This window comes from Carcharhinus amblyrhynchos, chromosome 6 (genome assembly GCF_965287045.1).
Source record: "Carcharhinus amblyrhynchos chromosome 6, sCarAmb.v2.hapA, whole genome shotgun sequence".
Classification (NCBI taxonomy): Eukaryota; Metazoa; Chordata; class Chondrichthyes; order Carcharhiniformes; family Carcharhinidae; genus Carcharhinus; species Carcharhinus amblyrhynchos.
In genome coordinates, this window is record NC_137329.1 from 126098958 (window position 1) to 126123197 (window position 24240).

Below are 24240 nucleotides of genomic sequence, written 5' to 3' on the forward strand. Positions count from 1 at the left end.
GTGTTGTGATAGTGGTCAGAATCAATAGCTTTGATAGGAGAATTCTGCAAATGGTAATGGGAAGCTGTATCCTGGAGAAAGCATGAGTGAGGATATATCCCCAAGAGTATCTTGATAACGGTATAATGTTGTTGAGGTTGGACAACAGGTATGGCTACAAAATAATGATCTTTTCAGTAGTTAGTAGAAAAAGATAACAGAAACCCAAGGTGGTGACATCATGGTATTGTCACTAGGGTTAGTAATCCAGGAACCTGTGTCTGTCTCTTTAAGATGGTGCATCAGAAGTGAATCACCTGACTTCAGGGACCAATGGAAATTGAGAGTGAGTGATCACCCCAGAGGGGTCCAATCACAACAGCATTATACCGTTATGTAGGTACTGTGGGGATTCTGGGTTCAAATCCCGCCAGGGCAAATGGTAAAATCTGAATTCAATAAAAAAATCTGAAATTAAGAATCTACAGATGACCATGAAACCATTAATTTAACTTGATTTATTATTGTTACATATATTAGTATACAGTGAAAAGTATTGTTTCTTGTGTGCTATACAGACAAAACATATTCATAAAGAAGGAAAGGAGAGAGTGCAGAGTGTAGTGTTACAGTCATAGCTAGGATGGAGAGAAAGATCAACTTAATGTAAAGTAGGTCCATTCAAAAGTCTGACAGCAGCAGGGAAGAAGCTGTTCTTGAGTCGGTCGGTGCGTGATCTCTATGTGATCATTTCTGATTGTCAGAAAAACCCATCTGGTTCACTAATGTCCTTTAGGGAAGGAGATCTGTTGTCCTTACTGGGTCTGACCTACACGTGACTCCAGAGCCACAGGAATGTGGTGGTCTCTCAATTGCCCTTTGAAATGGCCGCGTGAGTCACTTTGTTCAAGGGTGATTAGGGATGGGCAATAAATGCTGGCCCTGCCAACGATACCCACACCCCCTGAATTAATAAACAAAATAAATCACGCTCATTTATACCTATCTCTCTGATAAAACATTAAACTGAGGCTGCCAACAACTCTCTCTGGAGGATATAAAAAAATCCCACGGCACAGTCAGCAGGACAGTTCACCCGAATAACCTGTCCAATGTCTACCTCATAACTGGTATCACTAAAAACACATGGGTCAGAATTCTCTGACTCGCCTGGGGCTGGGATTCTCCAGTCCCGCTGCAGTGTATGGAGCCTTGGCTGAGCCCCAGATTCCCTGTTCTTGCTGGCAGCAGGGGTGGGGAGATGGGGATTGGAGAATTCCAGACTGTATCGAGTCATTCTCACGCCTGTGTGATGTCGTGGGGCGGGGGGACGGTTACCCAGTATTTGTGGGTGATCAGTGGAATGGGGAGGAGTGAACACCATTTAATTTTTTTGGGGGGATGAGCTGTCTCCAGCACAGAGATCAGGTGACCCTTTAAAAATGGCGGCCCAGTCTCTGAGCAGTGGGTCTGGCTGGCGGGTTGCTCAGGATGGGGCCTATTTGTATCCTTCAGATGGATGAATCTCACCTGACAGACACCTCCTGCTCCAACGGAAATACCTTCCCTTCCTCCGTTCTCTCCACCTGCCCCCCTTTCCTCCCTTCCTTCCTCTCGCTGTTCCAACCTGCTTTCTGAATCGTGATAGGCTCGTTAAAGATGTGCAGGTTGGAATACCAACTCGTATTAAAAAGCGTTTTAAGATACTGGAATGTTCCAAGAGGCTTGACAAGAGTTATACCAACAACAGAACCTGACACATGAGGAGATCGCAGGACAGGCTTGGGTCAAAGAGATAGTTTTTAGGTTGCATCTTCAAGGGGGAGAGAGATGCAGCGAAGGAGAGAGGTGAAGGGGTTTAGGGAGGGAATTCTGGAACCTTGTACAATGAGTGCTGGATTTAGAGATTGTAATTTGAAGGAATGGAGAGAGAGATTTTGGGCTGGAGAGATAGGGACAGAGTGAGGCCATGGAGGGATTTGAACCTGTGGTCCCCACTGTAGGGATTGAGCGCTCTAACTTCTTAATTCACTGCTTGGGAAGGTGTTCTTTAAGATAGCAGGCAGTATCTTCCCCAGAGGAGGTGAAGTTTTGAAATATTTAAATAGCAGATATTTATTTATAGAATGGTGGAGGGATGTGGCTTTTGTGTTCAGGGATAAAACATTCTGCAAGTTATCATGGTGAACGGCTCCAAAGTGCAATGTCAGTTCCTTCTATGTAGTGTTTTGATATAGACAGAAAGTTCTGGCAAATCGGCAGAAGACGAGAGGTGAAATGAGGAAACACTGGTGCAGGGAACAGATTGGACAGGAACTTTCAAAATAGAATTGGATAAATAGTTAAAGACAAAAAAAGGGGAATAGAGAGTGGAGGGGGACTAATTGGGTAACAGAATACAAAAGCTGGCTCAGCCACAGAGGGTGCATTTCCAGTTCTGTGTGATCTCATTGCGAGATCTGTTGATGTGTCAAGGATTATATAATTAATTTGTCCAGGGGGATGCTGTCTGAGCGGCACAACAGCCTGTTCCTTACAGCCTGTCTCTGCTGAATGATCTCCTACTACCTCCGTGTAGAACTGACCCAAGGCAAGCTGGTAACAAGGGGGGAACAGAGCATGAAGTGTTTGAACAAGAGTGTTAGAGTTTCAAAGCAGGAGGCAAGATGTGAGCTTTACATCCTAATAGGCAGACTCACAAAATGTTTGACTTCTTAAGAGGTTAGTTCAAATAAGGGAAGACCAGAAGGGAAAAAAAACTGTGAAGTAGAAGATCATTCAAACTACATGAGGGCAGCTGTTTGGGACCTCAGGAGGAATAGCAGCAAGGCGGGTAAGTGAAGAAAGCTTGCCTTGAAAAAACAATTGTCCTGCACTACCTCAGAAGCAACATCCAAGAAATATAACAGCCTGGTGTGGTAACTGTTACTGGACTTTATTTATAACTTATAAAAACCTATACAATGTTTCAGGGCTTGGGCATCTACCGTCAGCTGTGTTCTGAGCACCATGGTGTGGAGATGCCAACGTTGGACTGGGGTGGGTGCAGTAAGAAGTCTCACAACACCGGGTTAAAGTCCAACAGGTTTATTTGGCAGCACGAGCTTTCAGAGCACTGCTCCTGCATCAGGTGAGTGAAGGCAAGTCATAGCACCATCCATAGTTATGAAACTCTTTTTCACTATCCTTCCCTTACTGTACGTGTGTGTCTGTGCGTGTGTGTGTGTGTGAATGAGTGTGTGTGTGAATGAGTGTGTGTCTGTATGTGTATGTCTGTACATTTTGTATATGTACATGGGCGTGCATGTGTGTGTGTGTTTGTGTGTGTGTGTGTGTGCATACTGTGTATGAGTATGTGTGTATGTGTGAGTGAGTGTGTGTCTGTATGTGTATGTCTGCACATGAGTATATGTATGTGTGCATGCATGTATGTGTGCGTGTGTGTCTGTGTGCGTGTGTGTATGTCTGTATGTGTGTATATGTATATGTGTGTGTGTGTGTGTGTGTGTGTTTGTGTGTGTGTGTGTGTGTAGTGGAGTGGGAAGTTTCTCCCTGGGCTTTGACTATGAAATATTCAATCCTCTAAGTTAATTGTAATGTCGGTTTCTAATTAGTAGAAAAGTGGATCCCACAAACAGGGTTTGGGAAAACGCACCACAGCATTCTTTAAACACCTCCTGCTTCTGGATTGTTGGTGAGAGAGAAGAAGCTCAGTTTGCTTGTCTCTCTCTCCTCTCTGTAATAATGGTCAGACAGTGTAAACACTGAACTCTTTCATTATTCAACCAGAATCTGATAGTAGCTTCATTTCCACAGCAAGATTGCTTTGATAGGTCACATGGTCCACTCCAGCTTCTATTTATGTTCTTTGATTTATGCATTTTTCATTTTGAGAGCCTGTGTGGCCAATCAGACTCAGCAATAAAATATCCTCGCTGGAATTACTGAGCGTGAAGCTTCGCCTACGGGGCATATCCGTGGAGAGGGAGGCAAAATAAATAGCCATCCGTGGTTAGTCTCCTCCTCAAACGATCTTTCACCACAAGATTTCTTTGCACTGGGACACACAGTTGAAAGTCAAGCTTGATGAAGATTATAAGGAGAACAGGAATTGGATGATGCTAAGTTCTGATTTAAAACTGTCGATTGTAGGTTCTGGTAATGTAAGGAGATTGCAGAGAGTTCCAAGAAAAATAGGGTGGTAATGGTTAAAGATTTTAACTTTCCCAACGTTGACAGCCATAGTATTAGAGGGTTGGATGGAGAGAAATTTGTTGAGTGTATTCAGGAGGAATTTCTCATTCGGTATCTGGATGGCCCGACTAGAGAGGGGGCAAAACTTGACCTCCTCTTGGGAAATAAGGAAGGGCAGGTGACACAAGTATTAGTGGAGGATCGCTTTGGGATCATAATTCCATTAGTTTTAAGTTAGCTATGGAGAATGATAAGTCCGACCCAAAAGTTAAAATTCTAAATTGGGGCAAAGCCAATTTTGATGGTATCAGGCAGGAACTTTCAAAACTTAATTGGGAGAGTCTGTGGGAAGGCAAAGGGATGTCTGGTAAGTGGCATGCTTTCAAAAGTGTGTTAACCCAGGGTTCAGGGTAAACACATTCCTCTTAGAGTGAAGGGCAAGGCTGGCAGAAGTTGGGAACCCTGGATGTCTTGGGATATTGAGGCCCTGGTCAAGAAGAAGAAAGAGGCACATGACCTGCATAGGCAGCTGGGATCAAGTGAATCTCTTGAAGAGTACATGGGGTGTAAAAGCAGAGTTAAGAGAAAAATCTAAAGGGCAAAAAGGGGACACAGAGTTGTTTTGTCAGATAAGGCAAAGGAGAATCCAAAGAGCTTCTACGAATACATAAAGGGCAAAAGAGTAACAAAGGAGAGAGTAGGGCCTCTTAAGGATCAACAAGGTCATCTATGTGCAGATCCACAAGAGATGGATGAGATCCTAAATGAATATTTCTCATCAGTATTTATTGTTGAGAAAAGTATGGATGTTGGGGAACTTGGGGAAATAAATAGTGATGTCTTGAGGAGTGTACATATTACTGAGGAGGTGCTGGAAGTCTTAAAGCGCATCAAGGTAGATAAATCCCTGGGACCTGATGAAGTGTATCCCAGGACATTGTGGGAGGCTAGGGAGGAAATTGTGGGTCCCCTAGCCGAGATATTTGAATTATTGATAGTCACGGGTGAGGTGCCTGAAGATTGGAGGGTGGCAAATGTTGTGCCTTTGTTTAAAAAGGGCTGCAGGGAAAAGCCTGGGAACTACAGGCCAGTGAGCCCCACATCTGTAGTGGGTAAATTGTTGGAAGGTATTTTGAGAGACAGAATCTACAGACATTTAGAGATGCAAGAACTGATTACAGACAGTCAGCATGGCTTTCTGAGAGGAAAATCATGTCTCCCAAATTTGATTGAGTTTTTTTGAAGTAGTAATCAAGAAGGTAGATGAGGGCAGTGCAGTTGATGTTGTCTACATGGACTTTAGCAAGGCCTTTGAAAAGCTACCGCAGGGTAGGTGTTCCAGGGTGAGGTATCTAAATAGATACAAAATTGGCTTCTTGATAGAAGCCAGAGGGTGGTTGTAGAGAGTTGTTTTTCAAACTGGAGGCCTGTGACCAGCGGTGTGCCTCAGGGATCAGTGCTGGGTCCACTGTTATTTGTCATTTATATTAATGATTTGAATGCTAATATAGGGGCCATGATTAGTAAGTTTGCAGATGACACCAAGATTGGTGGCATAGTGGACAGTGAAGAAAGTTATGACCAATTGCAACAGGATCTTAATCAATTGGGCCAGTGGGCTGATGAATAGCAGATGGAGTTTAATTTAGACAAATGCGAGGTGATGCATTTTGGTAGATTGAACCAGGCCAGGACTTACTCAGTTAATGGTAGAGTGTTGGGGAGAGTTACAGAGCAAAGAGACCTCGGGGTATGTGTTCATAGCTCCTTGAAAGTGGAGTCACAGGTGGACAGAGTGGTGAAGAAGGCATTCGGCATGCTTGGTTTCATTGGTCAGAACATTGAATACAGGAGTTGGGATGTCTTGTTGAAGATGTACAAGACATTGGTAAGGCCACACTTGGAATACTGTGTGCAGTTCTGGTCACCCTATTATAGAAAGGATATTATTAAACTAGAAAGAATGCAGAAAAGATTCTCCAGGATGTAACTGGGACTTGATGGATTGAGTTATAAGGAGAGGCTGGATAGACTGGGACTTCTTTCTCTGGAGCGTAGGAGGCTGAGGGGTGATCTTATAGAGGTCTATAAAATAATGAGGGGCATAAACAAGGTAGATAGTCAAATCTTTTCCCAAAGGTAGGGGAGTCTAAAACTAGAGGGCATAGGTTTAAGGTGAGAGGGGAGAGATACAAAAGTGTTCAGTGTTTTTTCACACAGAGGGTGGTGAGTGTCTGGAACAAGCTGCCAGAGGTAGTAGTAGAGGCGGGTACAATTTTATGTTTTAAAAAGCATTTAGTTAGTTACATGGGTACGATGTGTATAGAGGGATATGGACCAAATGCAGGCAATTGGGATTAGCTTAGGGGTTTAAAAAATAGGACATACATAACATAAGAACATAAGAAATAGGAGCAGGAGTAGGCCATCTAGCCCTTCGAGCCTGCCCCGCTATTCAATAAGATCATGGCTGATCTGTCGTGGCTCAGTTCCACATTCCCGCCCTCTCCCCATAACCCTTAATCCCCTCTCTTATCAAAAACCCATCAACCCGCGTCTTAAAAATATTTAGCAAGGTAGCCTCCACCACTTCAACGGGCAGAGAATTCCAGAGATTCACCACCCTTTGAGTGAAGAAGTTCTTCCTCAACTCCGTTCTAAACCGCCCCCCCTTTATCTTGAGGCTGTGCCCCCTAGTCCTACTATCCTTTCTGAGTGGGAAGAGTCTCTCCACCTCTATCCTATCCATCCCATTCATCATCTTATACGTCTCAATGAGATCTCCCCTCATTCTTCTAAACTCTAATGAGTACAAGCCTAGTTTATTCAGCCTCTCCTCATAGCTCAACCCCCTCAACTCCGGCATTAGCCTAGTAAACCTCCTCTGCACTCCCTCCAAGGCCAAAATATCCTTGCGTAAGTACGGCGCCCAAAACTGCACACAGTACTCCAGCTGCGGCCTCACCAATGCCCTATACAGCTGCAACAAGACCTCCCTACTTTTATATTCAATCCCCCTCGCTATGAAGGCCAGCATCCCATTTGCCTTCCTGACCACCTGCTGCACCTGCAGGCTGGGTTTTTGCGACTCATGCACAAGGACCCCGAGGTCCCTCTGCACCGTCGCCTGCTGCAGTTTTTCGCCACGTAAGTAATAATCCTTCCTACCATTATTCCTACCAAAGTGGACCACCTCGCACTTGCCAACATTAAATTCCATTTGCCAGTTCCTGGCCCATTCGCCCAGCCTATCTAGATCCTTCTGTAGACTCTCCACACCCTCCGCACAATTTGCTGTTCCCCCAATCTTGGTGTCATCAGCAAATTTCGACACCATACACTCGGTTCCCTCCTCCAGATCATCTATATAAATGGTAAATAGCTGAGGCCCCAGCACCGACCCCGGGGCACTCCACTAGTCACCAACCGCCAATCGAAATAGCACCCATTGACCCCCACTCTCTGCCTCCTATTTGACAACCAATCCTCTATCCACGCTAACACCCTACCCCCAACTCCATGTCCGCTGACCTCCTGCAATAACCTCTTGTGAGGTACCTTGTCAAACGCCTTCTGAAAATCAAGAAAGACCACATCCACCATGGACAACTTGGGCCGAAGGGCCTGTTTCCATGCTGAAAACCTCAATGACTCAATGACTCTATGGTCCAACATTACTAATCCAACATATTTGAATCAAAATGAGATAGCTTTTAATCTCATTGCTAATGAGATTGTGGGAGCTGGCTGTATGCACGTTAGTTGCTGTTACCCATAAGGGTATGAGATAGGGAGGAGTGGCTATTCGGTCCCTTAACAAACTCCACTATTCAACACAGTTGATCTGACTGTGGATTTAACTCCTTTTTCCAGAGTCCCCATTCCTTAACCCTAACCTCCCTTAGAGATTTAACTCAGCCTGGAATATATTCAATGACCCAGTTCCCACTGCTCTCTGGGGGTAGGGACAGGACAACACCTTTACATTACAACTGTGCCAACACTTCACTTATTCCCTTGGTTGGCGAGTCTAGAACCAGGGGGCACAATTCCAAAATAAGAGAGAAACCACTTAGGACCGAGAAGAGGAGGAATGTTTTTTACACAGAGGGTTGTGAATCTTTGTAATTCTCTAATTCAGAGGAAGCTCAGTCATGTTTAAAGCAGAGATTAATAGATTTCTAATGATCAATAATATGAAAGATTTTGGGGATAGTGGGTGTAAAAGACATTGAAATGTCTGATCAGCCTTGTTTGTATTAAACGGTGGAGCAGGTTTGATGTTCTGAATGGCCTCCTCCTGTTTCTATGTTCCTAAACAGTACTTTATTGGCTGTAAAGTAATTTGGGATGTCTTAAGGTGGAAAGTTCCATCTGAGTGAAAGTTATTTCTTTATTCATGGCCGTTGCTAGCTAGACCAACATTTATTGCCCATCCCTAGTTGTTCTTGAGGAATCGCTGTAGTTCCTGAGGTGCAGGGAAACCCACTGTGCTTCTGTATATTTAACATATTCAAAGTGCTTACAAAACCTGTGGAATTTGCACAGTATTTAGCTGTATATCTACACTGTAAGTACAAAATGCAGAGAACTTAAATGGTGAATTAAAGCGACCTTATGTGTCGGGTTAACTAAACTCATCCAGTTCTGATCACAACTGTTCACAAACTAAAACTCGGATGTAAACAAGGACATTATTGACATAATTGCACAATAATTCACAGGCTTGGTGTGTGGTGTGGCAACAACAATCTCTCCCTCAATGTCAACAAAACAAAAGAGATTATCATTGACTTTAGGAAGCTTGGAGGAGAACGTGCCCCTGTCTATGTTAATGGGGATGAAGTAGAAAGGATCGAGATTTTCAGGTTTTAGGTGTCCAGATCGCCAAAAACCTGTCCTGGTCCCCCCATGCTGACACTAGTTAAGAAAGCCCATCAATGCCTCTACTTTCTCAGAAGACTAAAGAAATATGAACCTCACCAACTTTTACAGATGCACCTTAGAAAGCATTCTTTCTAGTTGTATCACGGTTTGGTATGGGCTCCTGCTCAGTCCAAGGAACTACAAACAGTTGAGGACTGGTTGTCAAATAGGAGGCAGAGAGTGGGGGTCAATGGGTGCTATTTGGATTGGCGGATGGTGACTAGTGGAGTGCCCCAGGGGTCGGTGCTGGGGCCTCAGCTATTTACCATTTATATAGATGATCTGGAGGAGGGAACCGAGTGTAGGGTGTCGAAATTTGCTGATGACACCAAGATTGGTGGAACGGCAAATTGTGCGGAGGGTGGGGAGAGTCTACAGAAGGATCTAGATAGGCTGGGCGAATGGGCCAGGAACTGGCAAATGGAATTTAATGTTGGCAAGTGCGAGGTGGTCCACTTTGGTAGGAATAATGGTAGGAAGGATTATTACTTACGTGGAGAAAAACTGCAGCAGGCGACGGTGCAGAGGGACCTCGGGGTCCTTGTGCATGAGTCGCAAAATCCCAGCTTGCAGGTGCAGCAGGCGGTCAGGAAGGCGAATGGGATGCTGGCCTTCATAGCGAGGGGGATTGAATATAAAAGTAGGGAGGTCTTGCTGCAGCTGTATAGGGCATTGGTGAGGCCGCAGCTGGAGTACTGTGTGCAGTTTTGGGCGCCGTACTTATGCAAGGATATTTTAGCCTTGGAGGGAGTGCAGAGGAGGTTTACTAGGCTGATGCTGGAGTTGAGGGGGTTGAGCTATGAGGAGAGGCTGAGTAGATTAGGCTTGTACTCGTTAGAGTTAGAAGAATGAGGGGAGATCTCATTGAGACGTATAAGATGATGAATGGGATGGATAGGATAGAGGTGGAGAGACTCTTCCCGCTCAGAAAGGATAGTAGGACTAGGGGGCATAGCCTCAAGATAAAGGGGGGGCGGTTTAGAACAGAGTTGAGGAGGAACTTCTTCACTCAAAGGGTGGTGAATCTCTGGAATTCTCTGCCCGTTGAAGTGGTGGAGGCTGCCTCGCTAGATATTTTTAAGACGCGGGTTGATGGGTTTTTGATGAGAGAGGGGATTAAGGGTTATGGGGAGAGGGCGGGAATGTGGAACTGAGCCACGACAGATCAGCCACGATCTTATTGAATGGCGGGGCAGGCTCGAAGGGCTAGTTGGCCGACTCCTGCTCCTATTTCTTATGTTCTTCTGTAGCCCAATCCATCTCGCAAAACAGCCTCTCATCCATTGACTCTGTCTACATTTCCCGTTGCCTCGGCAAAGCAGCCAACATAATTAAGGATCCCACGCACCCCGGACATTCTCTCTTCCACCTTCTTCCTTTGGGTAAAAGATACAAAAGTCTGAGGTCATGTACCAACTGACTCAAGAACAGCTTCTTCCCTGCTGCTGTCAGACTTTTGAATGGACCTACCTTATATTAAGTTGATCTTTCTCTCCACCCTCGCTATGATTGTAACACTACATTCTGCACTCTCTCGTTTCCTTCTCTATGAACAGTATGTTTTGTCTGTATAGCATGCAAGAAACAATACTTTACATTGTATGTTAATACATGTGACAATAATAAATCAAATCAAATCAAATGGTGTAAGGGGGAGGTGCTCCTAGAAGCTTCTAGAATATGTCGCAAATAAAGTGCAAAATGAAGAAGTTAGCAAGTTCTTACTTGAATATAACCATCTAAAATGTACATTTCATTTAACTCATATCGCCTCAAACTCACATCACTGTTGGATGGATAACACTGTAGAGGGAATGTTGAATAAACTTGATGTTATGTATTCACCAGTTTGCAGTATATCTTTGATGTCTAATTTATCTCAGTGCCATGCAGAGTTGATACTAGTTCCAAATATCATGAGTTGATCATTTCCAAATCATTCTAAGTCTACAATGGATTTATTTACAATACTTAAAAATACCTCAGGACTTCAAGGATTTTCAAAAATATGGATTTCAACATATACATGATCTAAGCTCAGAATCTTAGGCTGTCACCAAATCTTCTGAGTTTTCTTAGCTCTCCAGCTCTACCCACACGCTTAAGCTATTCAATACAGTATAGATACATCAATTACCAAAATAACATGATAAAATACAGATCAATCAAACCATTGAACACTACACCTGTTGTGGACTCTTTTGCCCCGTCAATACACTTGTAAATGTGACAACTACACCTTCGACTTTATCTTTTTAAATGGAAATTTTCCCCATCTCAGTTAGATTGCTAATTCCGGATTGCTAATTCCATGTCCGTTAACCCTATTGTTTCCCCAGTAAGAATCGGTGAAACACCTCAGCTGATCTTTCAACTGTGGGTGGCATTGTAGCACAGTGCTCAGCATTGCTGTCCCACAGTGCCAGGGACCCAGGCTCGATTCCCGTTTCAGGTCACTGTCTGTGTGGAGTCTGCACGTTCTCCCCGTGTCTGCATGGGTTTCCTCCAGATGCTCCAGTTTCCTCTCACTGTTGGAAAGACATGCTGGTTAGGTGCATGGGCCATGCTAAATTCTCCCTCAACGTAGCCAACACTGGTTTACTAAAGAAGTTGAATCTCTTGTGAAGAGGAAGAAGGAGACTTATGGCAAGGTGAGACGTGAAGGCTCGGTTAGGGCACTTGAGAGTTACAAGTTAGCCAGGAAGGAACTAAAGAGAGAGCTAAGCATAGCCAGGAGAGGACATGAGAAGTCTTTGGCAGGTAGGATCAAGGAAAACCCTAAAGCTTTCTATAGATATGTCAGAAATAAAAGAATGACTAGGGTAAGATTAGGGCCAGTCAAGGACAGTAGTGGGAAGTTGTGCGTGGAGTCCGAAGAGATAGGAGAGGCGCTAAATGAATATTTTTCATCACTATCCACACAGGGAAAAGACAATGTTGTTGAGGAGAATGCTGAGATACAGGCTATCAGACTAGATGGATTGAGGTTCATAAGGAGGAGGTGTTAGCAATTCTGGAAAGTATGAAAATAGATATGTCCCTCAGCTGGAATGGGATTTATTCTCTGGGAGGCTAGGGAGGAGATTGCAGAGCCTTTGGCTTTGATCTTTAGGTTGTCATTGTCTACTGGAATAGTGCCAGACGACTGGAGGATAGCAAATGTTGTGCCCGTGTTCAAAGAACAAAGAACAGCACAGCACAGGAAACAGGCCCTTCGGTCCAACAAGCCCACGTCCCCCATTTTAACATTGTGTGTGCCCTCTTCTAACTATGACCTTTGGCTATGCCTATTGGACTCTGCAATAAAGGAACCATAACCAGATTGAGGCACAACTAATTTAGGGACAATTTGTTAAGAAGGGGAGTAGAGACAACCTTGGTAATTATAGACCAGTGAGCCTTACTTCTATTGTGGGCAAAGTTTTGGAAAGGATTGTTCTTTGTTTTAATTATAAGAGATAGGATTTATAATCATCTAGTAAGGAATAATCTGATTAGGGATAGTCAACACGGTTTTGTGAAGAGTAGGTCGTGCCTCACAAACCTTATTGAGTTCTTTGAGAAGGTGACCAACGAGGTGAACTAGGGTAAAGCAGTTGATGTGTATATGGATTTCAGTAAAGCGTTTGATAAGGTTCTCCATTGTAAACTGTTGCAGAAGATACAGAGGCATGGGATTGAGGATGGTTTAGCAGTTTGGATCAGGAATTGGCTAGCTGATAGAAGACAGAGGGTGGTGGTTGATGGGAAATGTTCATCCTGGAGTTCAGTTACTAGTGGTGTACCGCAAGGATCTGTTTTGGGGCCACTGCTGTTTGTCATTTTTATGAATGATCTGGATGAGGGTGTAGAAGGATGGATTAGTAAATTTGCGGATGACACTAAAGTTGGTGGAGTTGTGGACAGTGTGGAAGGATGTTACAGGTTACAGAGAGACATAGATAAGCTGCAGAGCTGGGCTGAGAGGTGGCAATGGAGTTTAATGTGGAAAAGTGTGAGGTGATTCACTTTGGAAGGAGTAACAGTAATGCAGAGTACTGGGCTAATGGTAAGTTACTTGGTAGTGTGGATGAACAGAGAGATCTTGGTGTCCACGTGCATAGATCCCTGAAAGTTGGCACCCAGGTTGATAAGTTTGTTAACGCATCATACGGTGTGTTAGCTTTTATTGGTAGAGGGATTGAGTTTCGGAGCCGTGAGGTCATGTTGCAGCTGTACAAAACTCTGGTGTGGCCGCACTTGGAGTATTGTGTACAGTTCTGGTCACCGCATTATAAGAAGAATGTGGAAGCATTGGAAAGGGTGCAGAGGAGGTTTACCAGGATGTTGCCTGGTATGGTGGGAAGGTCTTATGAGGAAAGGCTGAGGGACTTGAGGGCGTTTTTGTTAGAGAGAACAAAGAACAAAGAACAGTACAGCACAGGAAACAGGCCCTTCAGCTCTACAAGCCCGTGCCGCCCATTTTAACACACTCAGTGACTGCCTTATTCGAGTCTTACATCACTCGTCAACGTTTTTGTCTACCTCTAGTGGAACTCCACAATAAAGGGGGTGGAAATTTAGGCAATTGTATGTACGCCAGATTAAGGGAGATCCAATTCAGGGACAATTTATTGACGCCAATCAGCCTAAAAAGCACGTTTTTGGGATGTGGGAGGAAACCGGAGCACCCGGAGAAAACCCACGCAAGCACGGGGAGAATGTGCAAACTTGAAGAAGAAAGTTAAGAGGTGACTTAATAGAGGCATATAAGATGATCAGAGGATTAGATAGGGTGGGCAGTGAGAGCTTTTCCCTTTGGATGGAGATGGCTAACACGAGGGGACATAGCTTTAAATTGAGGGGGTGGTGGATATAGCACAGATGTCAGAGGTAGGTTCTTTACTCAGAGAGTAGTAAGGGTGTGGAATGCCCTGCCTCCCTGTTCAAATTTATTGGGCAAAAATGAAAAACCTTCCCAGGTCCCCCTGGGGCCTACTTCTGGTTCTGTAGAAAAACTCTGAGAAAAAAAAGTAAAAATCAACAGTCTTACCTATCAGCTCCCCTCACAAGAATCGCCCCTCTGCCTGCTCCACTGGAACAGTGAGGTAGATAGTCAACATCTTTTCCCAAAGGTAGGGGCGTCTAAAACTTAGAGGGCACGGGTTTAAGATGAGAGGAGAGAGATACAAAAGTGTCCAGAGGGGCAATTTTTTCACACAGAGGGTGGTGAGTGTCTGGAACGAGCTGCCAGAGGTAGTGGCAGAGGCGGGTACAATTTTGTCTTTTAAAATGTGTTCAGACAGTTACGTGGGTACGATGGGTATAGAGGGATATGGGGCAAAGCGGGCAATTGGGATTAGCTTAGGGGTTTAAAAAAAAGGGGCAGCACGGACAAGTTGGGCTGAAGGGCCTGTTTCCATGCTGTAAACCTCTATGACTTTAGGAAAGAACAAAGAACAAAACAGCCCGGGAAACAGGCCCTTCGGCCCAACGAGCCCGCGCCGCCATCTTAACACCACCAGTCCCCCCCTCCACCCATGACCCCTATCTATTGTTTTATGGCCATCCACCTTGAGGGAAACTAATTTAGAGACAATTTATTACTGTCAATCAGCCAAATAGCACATCTTTGGGGTGGGGGAGGAAACCGGAGCACCCGGAGAAAACCCACACAAGCACGGGGAGAATGCGCAAACTCCCACGAACATAAGAACATAAGAAATAGGAGCAGGAGTCGGCCATCTAGCCCCTCGAGCCTGCCCTGCCATTCAATAAGATCATGGCTGATCTGAAGTGGCTCAGTTCCACTTTCCCGCTTTCTCCCCATAACCCTTAATCCCCTCTCTTATCAAAAACCCATCAACCCGCGTCTTAAAAATATTTAGCGAGGCAGCCTCCACCACTTCAACGGGCAGAGAATTCCAGAGATTCACCACCCTTTGAGTGAAGAAGTTCCTCCTCAACTCTGTTCTAAACCGCCTCCCCTTTATCTTGAGGCTGTGCCCCCTAGTCCTACTATCCTTTCTGAGCGGGAAGAGCCTCTCCACCTCTATCCTATCCATCCCATTCATCATCTTATACATCTCAGTGAGATCTCCCCTCATTCTTCTAAACTCTAACGAGTACAAGTCTAGTTTATTCAGCCTCTCCTCATAGCTCAATCCCCTCAACTCCGGTATCAGCCTAGTAAACCTCCTCTGCACTCCCTCCAAGGCCAAAATATCTTTGCGCAGGTGCGGCGCCCAAAACTGCACACAGTACTCCAGTTGCGGCCTCACCAATGCCCTATACAGTTGCAGCAAGACCTCCCTACTTTTATATTCAATCCCCCTCGCTATGAAGGCCAGCATCCCATTCGCCTTCCTGACCACCTGCTGCACCTGCAGGCTGGGTTTTTGCGACTCATGCACAAGGACCCCGAGGTCCCTCTGCACCGTCGCCTGCTGCAGACACCAGCCCAAATCCATGTGTCTGCACAGCAAACTCAGGAGGTTGTGAATTCAGTCACCATTTCAGTTCAACAGCCAGGCGGGGCTGACAGCAGCTTTGCAGTGTTGATGAAGGAGCTGAATGAGATGTTAAACCGAGGACGTGGTTATTCGAGATCTTTTCACTTAAAAAAAGAACATCGTTTGTTATAGGGATTTCCCTCAAAATGTGAAAAACACAAATTCCACAGATCATCTATTCAACAGGAGCCTTTGTTAAATCTGTAATCAACTTTTAATTTTTTTTATAAACAAACAGTAAGTAACACACATAATTTTACAATCATTTAAAACATGGACCGGAAATAAAACGGTTTGTTGAACACGTGTGTAATATCAAGTCTTATAAACATCAGGGACTTCACAATGCCATTCACCACACACACACACACACACACACACACACACACATTGAACTCAAGTCAGAGAAAGGAAACCACTTTGCCAAAGGTGAGGGTTCACAGAGCTTGCAACCTCATGAGCAACATGGCAGCAGGAACATCGCGATACATCTATGACACACATTGGAAGGTCACGGGTTAAATACTCAAGCAGGCAGGTAAATGTACATAATCATACGCAAAGGCAACTAGTACCATTCTACAGCATCTGATGCTAATGCTTTTTTTTTTACACTTCATTATCATAAAGGTTAGCATTTAGCTCTGGTGTTTTGTCTCACAGCAGGTTTTGATAGTCTTGACTGAGTGAGTAGAAAGGGAAGGGGCACCTTCTGGTTATGGCTGTACTTAAGTTGTGACTATCAGAAAGAATCGTAATTCTTTATTTGGCAGTGTCTTTTCATTATATATTCATTTATATATAGTGATTGTTGTGATGTAACCTTGTAAATTAAACCCGCACGTTACCATCTTAGTGGCAGTATCTTACGCAGTGTGCTCATTGCGTGACAGTTAAAATCCTGAGCTAAGTGTGTACTAACAGTAATAACTAAAGCTTTCCATGTGCTGCTCACTCTGATTTGAAAGGCGTGGCCATCGGTAGGAGACTATTTCACGACGTTTTTGTGTTTACATTGCACAGTGCTCGAGAAAGATGCTGTGTGATTTCGTCTATTCCTGCTGATCCCCTGGGAATTCAATGCAGCCATCCCGCATAGCAACAACCCCTCCTTCCCCCACCCCCCCACCCCCCTCCCCCCTCCCCCCCCCTCCCAGGCACCCAGTCCCGTATTGGTCCGTGTAGTCTGAGTGGAACTGGGCGTGCCATGTGGCTGTCTGGACAGGGGCAGCAGAAAGGAATGACTATCCTAGCTGAAATTAAAACAGATAAACCCACACGTCTGAATCAAAATTACTATCGAGTAAACTTGTTGCTATTCCACCGAATATCCTAGGTTTCTAAACACACAGGGAGTCACAGTGATACACAGAACAGTCCTTTATGGAATGACTGATAGCTTTATAATAGTGCCATTGACTACATCAGAACAAGGAAAAACATTTATAAACTCTTCCCAAAGTTTGCACCTCGTACGCAAAAGAAGGATGGAACCAGGCAACCTGCTCCAGCTTGCGTTGTCACCATCTCACTTATCATCACTAAGGTGTGTTTCCCCCTTACTCTATAGGCCTCACAAGAAGGAAATCACTGGAATGCGGAAGAAATCTGTAACCATAATATATAGAGCGTTGACTTTTGTATTTCTTAGTCAATTTATATAATTTAAAATAGAACATCTTATTAAAAACAATGCACAGAATAAGAAATGCTAACAACATACAAACACACAGACTAGAAATCATTTTCTGCTTTACGGTGTATGTACAACTGTGAGATACATTATTTCGATCATGCTCTATCTATACAGATCATATTGCTTAAAGGGTGATGGTTTTGGACAGGGTTGATGAGATGAAGTGCCCAAGGAACATTTTTTTTTACACCAGAATTTACGTTTAATAATGGAGCGGGAGAGGGTGTGGGGAAGGGGGGAAGGAGGGGCGGTGGGGGGGGGGGGGGGGGGGGGCGAGAGGGGCTGGGGGGTGGGTGGGGGAGAAGCAGCTTCGAGAGATTCAAAGTGGAAGTGGCTGGATTGATGGGGGTTGAGGTATTTACACACACTGATGATGAGTACTAAAAGGAGGGAGGGACATGGAGAGGCTTCTCATTTCTTCAAGCCAAGAGCGACGTCCACTTCTTCCTCGTTCTGCAGAGTGTGCCACTGCGCTATGGGACGTCTTGGGTTGGCCAGCATGTCTGACCAATGGCGCAGCTCGGCAGCCGTGCTGTTATAGCCCACAAAGACTTTGCCAATGGCGTCGTTCTTGCCTATCTTGTCATAGTCCAGGACAGTGACAACAACTTGTACTTTCTGTGTGAAGGTAAATAGGGGAAGAGGTACGAGAGGAATATTAATGAAATGCCACTCTTCAGATGTTAAATTCTGATTTGATCACACTTTGATAACGTAAGATATAATTTAGTATTATTTAGCACCTCTTTGACAATGAGTCATTATTTATTATTTACCTTATTTACAGAGTACATTTTAACAGAGTGAATAGTGACACTGTGCAATAGGTCAATGAGTTAACACTAACTATTACTATTGAGCCATCCAATGGTTGGTGGCACTCCCACTCAATATAACCCTATTCTCTGCCCGCCTGCAGGTACAACCTATACCCACAGTGTTACAATCTCCAGCACAGCGACGGCATGGGGGTAGATCCCAAACCCACCTCAGCTAAAGCAGGGTGTTTTTTAACATTTGTTTTATGGGATGTTGGTGTCTCTGGCTGGGACAGCATTTATTGCTCACTCCTAATTACCCTCCATTTCAGAGGGCATTTAAGAGTCAACCACATTGCTGTGGATCCAGACCAGGTAAGGACGGCAGATTTCCTTCCCTAAAGGATGTTAAAGTTAACAGTTTATTCATTAGTGTCACAAGCAGACTTATGTTAACATTGCAACAAAGTTAGTGTGAAAATCCCCTAGTCACCACACTCCGACACCTGTTCACCTGAGGAAGAATTTAGCAAGGCCAATGCAACCTAACTCCCATGCCTTTCAGACTGTGGGAGGAAACCGGAGCACCCAGAGGAAACCCACACAGACACGGGGAGAATGTGCAGACTCTGCAAGCACAGTGACCCAAGCTGGGAATCGAACCCAGGTCCCTGGCACTGTGAGGCAGCAGTGCTAACCACCGTGCCGCTAGTGAACCAGATGAAACAATTGACAATAGTTTCACGGTCATCATTAGACTTTTAATTCCAAATTTCACCATCTGCCATGATGGGGTTTGAACCATGGAAGCCAGGGCTATCCTGAGTCTTACTCTGAGTCTTTGAACTACTCGTATAGTGACAATACGCTGGCACTATACTACTGCTTCCCACTTAAATCCTGTGTCACTGGCACTAATCTGATCCTCAGCAGCCACAGAACCCACAGCAATGTGATCGACTCCTAACTGTCCTGAAATAGACCAGCAAACCGCTCCCTTCAGTTAGTGATGGCCCAGCCAGCAACACCCAACACCCTCCAGATGAGTAAAGACAAATTGGATGCAAGAACTGACATTACCTGTATTTGTTCAAATGGTACTTCAAAGCTGAATGATTCATTGTAATACGGGTTAAGAGTATTCTTCTTAATTGTTGTCTTCTTTTTCTTCAGTCTTTTGCCGTTTTGCATCAGATGAATCTTCACATATGGATCTGGGAAAAACAATAATGACAAAGGGATAAAAATGTGGCTAAGGGTCAGGCCATAACTCAGAACAGGGTTGGCATTTTAATGCAAATTTGTTCCCAGTAAATAGTTTGCAAATGTGTGCATTTGCATTTCACCTCCTTACAGACTGACCTGCTGCAATTTCTGCTTCGATTAAAAAGACTCACACTTTGACAGCACCTCTCAGGCTCCCACCTGCTGTAATGTAGAGCAGCGCACTGCAAACATTTGAAATAGTGATGTTGCTGGAGGGTTAAATATTGGTCAGGCTCTGGAGAGAACACCCCTGCTCTTCTCCAAAATAATGGCCATGCAGTCTTGGACATTGACCTGAGAAGGTAGATGTGCCTCTAGTTAACAGTCCATGTGAAGGCTAGCATCTCCAACAGTGCAGCACTCCTTCAGTACTGCACTGGGAGCGTTAGCCTGGATTATGTGCTCAGACCAGGACCTGTAACCATAACCTTTCAGACTCTGAGGCTACCATTCAATCCACCAGCAAGTATTATTCCTGAAGAATAGTTTCCTTAACGTCATGCAGTTTAATTCACAGCCAATCAACGTCCAATCTTTCTCCACCCTGTTTACCCACACTACAAAAGTGACTGCTCTTCAAAAGTATGTCATTGGCTGTGAAGCATTTTGGGAGGTGAACTGGAAAGGTGCTGGAAAAGTGCAAGTTCCTCTCTTTGACACAAAACAATGACAAGGTGGATGCAGAGAGAGAGAGACCAAGCAGCCCATGTTAATGCTTTCACCCAGAATGACATCTTGATCCCACATTGCAATTTTAAACTGTAAACTGCATTGATTCAATACGGGACTATTAGTTCTACTTGAATGTGTCACAAACTATTGATCGTAGAATGGATGAAAACCAGTTTGAAGTTGATGAGGCTGATGGGGCCTTTTTTGGAAGGAGGTTTCTCTATCTTTCTCAAATTTTACACCACAGGCAGAGACTGTATTGTATCTGTGTTGACTCTTTGGAAGAGCTGTCCAACCAATCCCATTTCATCTGTCCTTTGCACAGAGCAATGTAAAATTTCTCTTTGCATCTATTTATTAAATTGCCCTCTGAAACTTATTCTTGAATCTGCTTCTACTGCCCTATCAGGCAGGGCCTCCCAGATCACGACAACTCGCTGGGTAAGAACAATTCTCTCCGTCTCCTCCTCACATAAAGAACTTTTAATCAGAAAGAAGGTCAATAAAATTACCAAACCAATATCAATTTTAAATCCAGTGTCTGATTAAATTGTCCATTATTTTGCATTTTGATTTTTTACAGCAATTTGAAAGGCTTCCATTGTAACACTTTTATCCGAATGGTTCTGTGACTTTACACATTGCTTTTGGAGTTATAGACAAATGTGAATAAAAGTGTTATAGAATCATTGAAGCTGATTGTTTTCCATCAGAATGTTAGATCTTTTATTTACTCTCGGTTTGCGATGATTACACTTAAGATGTTTTCTTTAAGCTTTCCTTTAAACAATATATTCATGAATAAGTCAACTCATTGGAAAGATGTGTCTTCATTTTGTGATACACACTGGTTATTTGTGTAAATCTTTCCAGTGGATCACATCACTGAATATGAAATAATAACTGTGTTTTTGTTTTGTTTATAATACTTAATTCTACTTTTCAGCCAAGAGTATCTGTCCATGTTTCACCAAACCCTAGAAATTCCAGCACAAATGAAGCCATTCGGTCCATTGTGTCGATGCTTGTCCTTCAGCTAGAGCCTACACTGACGTGATGGGCCAAGCAAACTCCTTCTGTGCTATATGATTCTACTGATCCACTTTCAAACATAGTTTCTTGATCACTCTCCATTTTCCTTTGTAATCTCCCTGCTTAATAGCAAGTCAAAGTAATTAGTCTGAAAGGACCAGGGCATCTCTATCCATTTGGAAGAGACAATTGCTTATACAGCTTCTTTTTATTCATGAGACATGGGGTGTTGCTGACTGGCCAGCATTTATTGCCCATCCCTCGTTGCCCTTGAGAAGGTGGCGGTGAGCTGCCTTCTTGAATCGCTGTGTCCATGTTCTATGGGTTGACCCTCAATGTCATTAGGGAGGGAATTCCAGGATTTTGATCCAGTGATTGTGAAGGAACGGCGATATATTTCTGAGTCAGGATAGTGAGTGGCTTGGAGGGGAACTTACAGGCGGTGGTGTTCCCATGTATCTGCTGCCCTTGTCTTTCTAGATGGAAGTTGTCATGGGTTTAGAAGGTGTTGTCTAAGGATCTTTGGTGAGTTGCTGCAGTGCATCTTGTAGATAGTACACACTGCTGCTACTAAGTGTTGGTGGTGGTGGGATTGAATGTTTGTAGATGTGGTACTAATCAAGTGGGGCTGCTTTGTCCTGGATGGTGTTGAGCTTCTTGAACATTGTTGGAGCTGTACCCATCTGGGCAAGTGGGGAGTATTCCATCACACTCCTGACTTGTGCCTTGTAGATGGTGGACACGCTTTGGGGAGTCAGGAGGTGAGTTACTCGCCGCAGTATTCCCAGCTTCTAAACTGCTTTTGTAGCCACTGTGTTTGTCCAGTTGAGTTTCTGGTTAATGGTTAATGGTAATCCCAAGGGGGATTCAGTGATGATTACACCATTGAATGTTAAGGGGTGGTGGTTAGAGTCTCTCTTGGCAATGGTCATTGCTTGGTATTTGTGTGGCACAAATGCAATTTGCCACTTGTCAGCCCAAACCTGGATATTGTCCAGATCTTGTTGCATTTAGACATGAACTGCTTCAGTATCTGAGGAGTTGTGAATGGTGCTGAACATTGTGTAATCATCAGTGAACATTCCCATTCCTGTCCTTATGACAGAGGGAAGGTCATTGATGAAGCAGCTGAAGATGGTTGGGCCCAGGACACTAACCTTGAGGAACTCCTGCAGAGATGTCCCGGAGCTGAGATGACTGACCCTCCACAACCACAACCATCTTCCTATGTGCCAGGAATGACTCCAACCAGTGCAGAGTTTGCCTCCTGATTCTCATTGACTCCAGGTTCACTCGGGCTTCTTGATGTCACACTCGGTTGAATGCAGCCTTGATATCAAAAGCAGTCACTCTCACCTTCCCTCTGGAATTCAGCTCTATTGTCCATGTTTGAACCAAGGCTGTAATGAGGTCAGGAGCTGAGTGACCCCCTGGCGAAACCCAAACCTGGCGTCACTAAGCAGGTTATTGCTGAGCAGGTGCTGGGGATAGCACTGTCGATGGCCCCTTCCATCACTTTACTGATGATCGAGAGTAGACTGATTGGGTGGTAAATGGTCAGGTTGGATTTGTCCTGCTTTTTGTCTACAGGACATATCTGGGAATGTTCCACATTGTCGGGGAGATGCCAGTGTTGTAACTGTACTGGAAGAGCTTGGCCAGGGGAGCAGCAAGTTCTGGAACACAAGTCTTCAGTACTATGGAAGACTTGTTATCAGGGCCCACTGCCTTTGCAGTGTCCAGTGCCTCGTTTCATTGCTGTCTTTCTCCTGGTGAAAGGGGAATTAGTGTTAGGGATCTGGTTTGCTGATGCTAAAAGCTGTTTGCGACATGATGCTGGGCTGTCAGATATGAAACACAAAATCGTAAGAACATAAGAACATAAGAAATAGGAGCAGGAGTAGGCCATCTAGCCCTTCGAGCCTGCCCCGCCATTCAATAAGATCATGGCTGATCTGAAGTGGATCAGTTCCACTTTCCCGCTTTCTCCCCATATCCCTTAATTCCCCTGTCTGTCAAAAACCTATCAACCCGCGTCTTAAATATATTAGCGAGGCAGCCTCCACCACTTCAACGGGCAGAGAATTCCAGAGATTCACCACCCTTTGAGTGAAGAAGTTCCTCCTCAACTCCGTTCTAAACTGTCCCCCCCCTTATCTTCAGGCTGTGCCCTCTAGTCCTGCTATCCTTTCTAAGTGGGGAGAATCTCTCTACCTCTACCCTATCCATCCCCTTCATTATCTTATACGTCTCTATAAGATCCCCCCTCATCCTTCTGAACTCCAAAGAGTACAGACCCAGTCTATTTAGTCTCTCTTCATAGTCCAACCCCCTCATCTCCGGGTGAGGACGTCATTCAGCCCCTTAAGCTTCAAGCTCTGTTGGCTCCCTTGCACAGGCTTGAGGGGTTGAATGGCCTCCTTCTATCCCATGTTCCATATCTGACAAGTCAGCATCATGTTGCAAATAGCTTTCAGTGTCAGCAAAACCAAATCTCATGTCGCTAATTCCCTCCTCACCAGAAGCACACAGTACAGCATGCAATACTCCATGTGTAGTGTCACCAAAGTTCTGTACAATTGGGGAAAATCTTCTCTATTCTTGTAGACAAATTCTTTGCAATAAAGGCCAACATTCTATTTGCCTTCCTAACTGTTTGCTGTGCCCTTGTGCTAACTTTCCCTTGTACAAGTATATCTGATTCTCTCTGAACAACAATATTTAGAGCTCTTTGTGGTGCCTTCATTTAGATGAGAAGTTAAAAGGAGGCCCCCATCTGAAATCCTGCCTGTCGTGATGGAGCTGGATATCAAGCCACTGATGGAGGAGCTTAGCAAAGTCATTCATTCGCTTGCCATGAGCAAAGCTCCAGGCAAGTGAATCAGCTCCAGGCGCTGTTATTATACTGATCTCATCAAGCACAGGAAACAAGCACTTCAGAATGCTAAAATCACTCTGGCTTTGAGAGGGGACAGTGGGCTGGGATACATGATGCAAAGATTGCAATCCTGTACAAGAACAAGGACAAACATCGTGACTGCAACAGCCATCAGGCAGCACCTGCCAGGCATCGTGGGGAATATATTCGCCCGCATTCCTCTTGTCAGATTGTTGACACTCGCTGAATGATTTCCACCCCAAATCCCAGCCAGGGGTTTAGAACTGGAAGATCCACAATTGACATGACCAGTCTGACCAGCTGCAAGAGAAATGTTTTGAGCAGTAA

At 44.5% G+C, this 24240-nt stretch overlaps 1 protein-coding gene across 4 annotated transcripts in view; it reads right to left on the reverse strand.

Annotated features, from left to right (window-relative positions):
* Positions 1–17573: 17573 nt before the first annotated feature.
* The window catches only part of syt1a (synaptotagmin Ia), a 426885-nt gene continuing 420218 nt past the window's right edge, over positions 17574–24240 (reverse strand). For all 4 annotated transcript variants that reach the window (XM_080191440.1, XM_080191441.1, XM_080191443.1 and 1 more), the window contains 2 exons: positions 19125–19258; positions 17574–17904 (listed from right to left, as the gene is read on the reverse strand). In XM_080191440.1, coding sequence (XP_080047566.1) covers positions 17698–17904; positions 19125–19258 — 341 coding nt within the window. In that variant the 3' untranslated portion in view covers positions 17574–17697. The remainder of the gene's footprint in view (positions 17905–19124; positions 19259–24240) is intronic.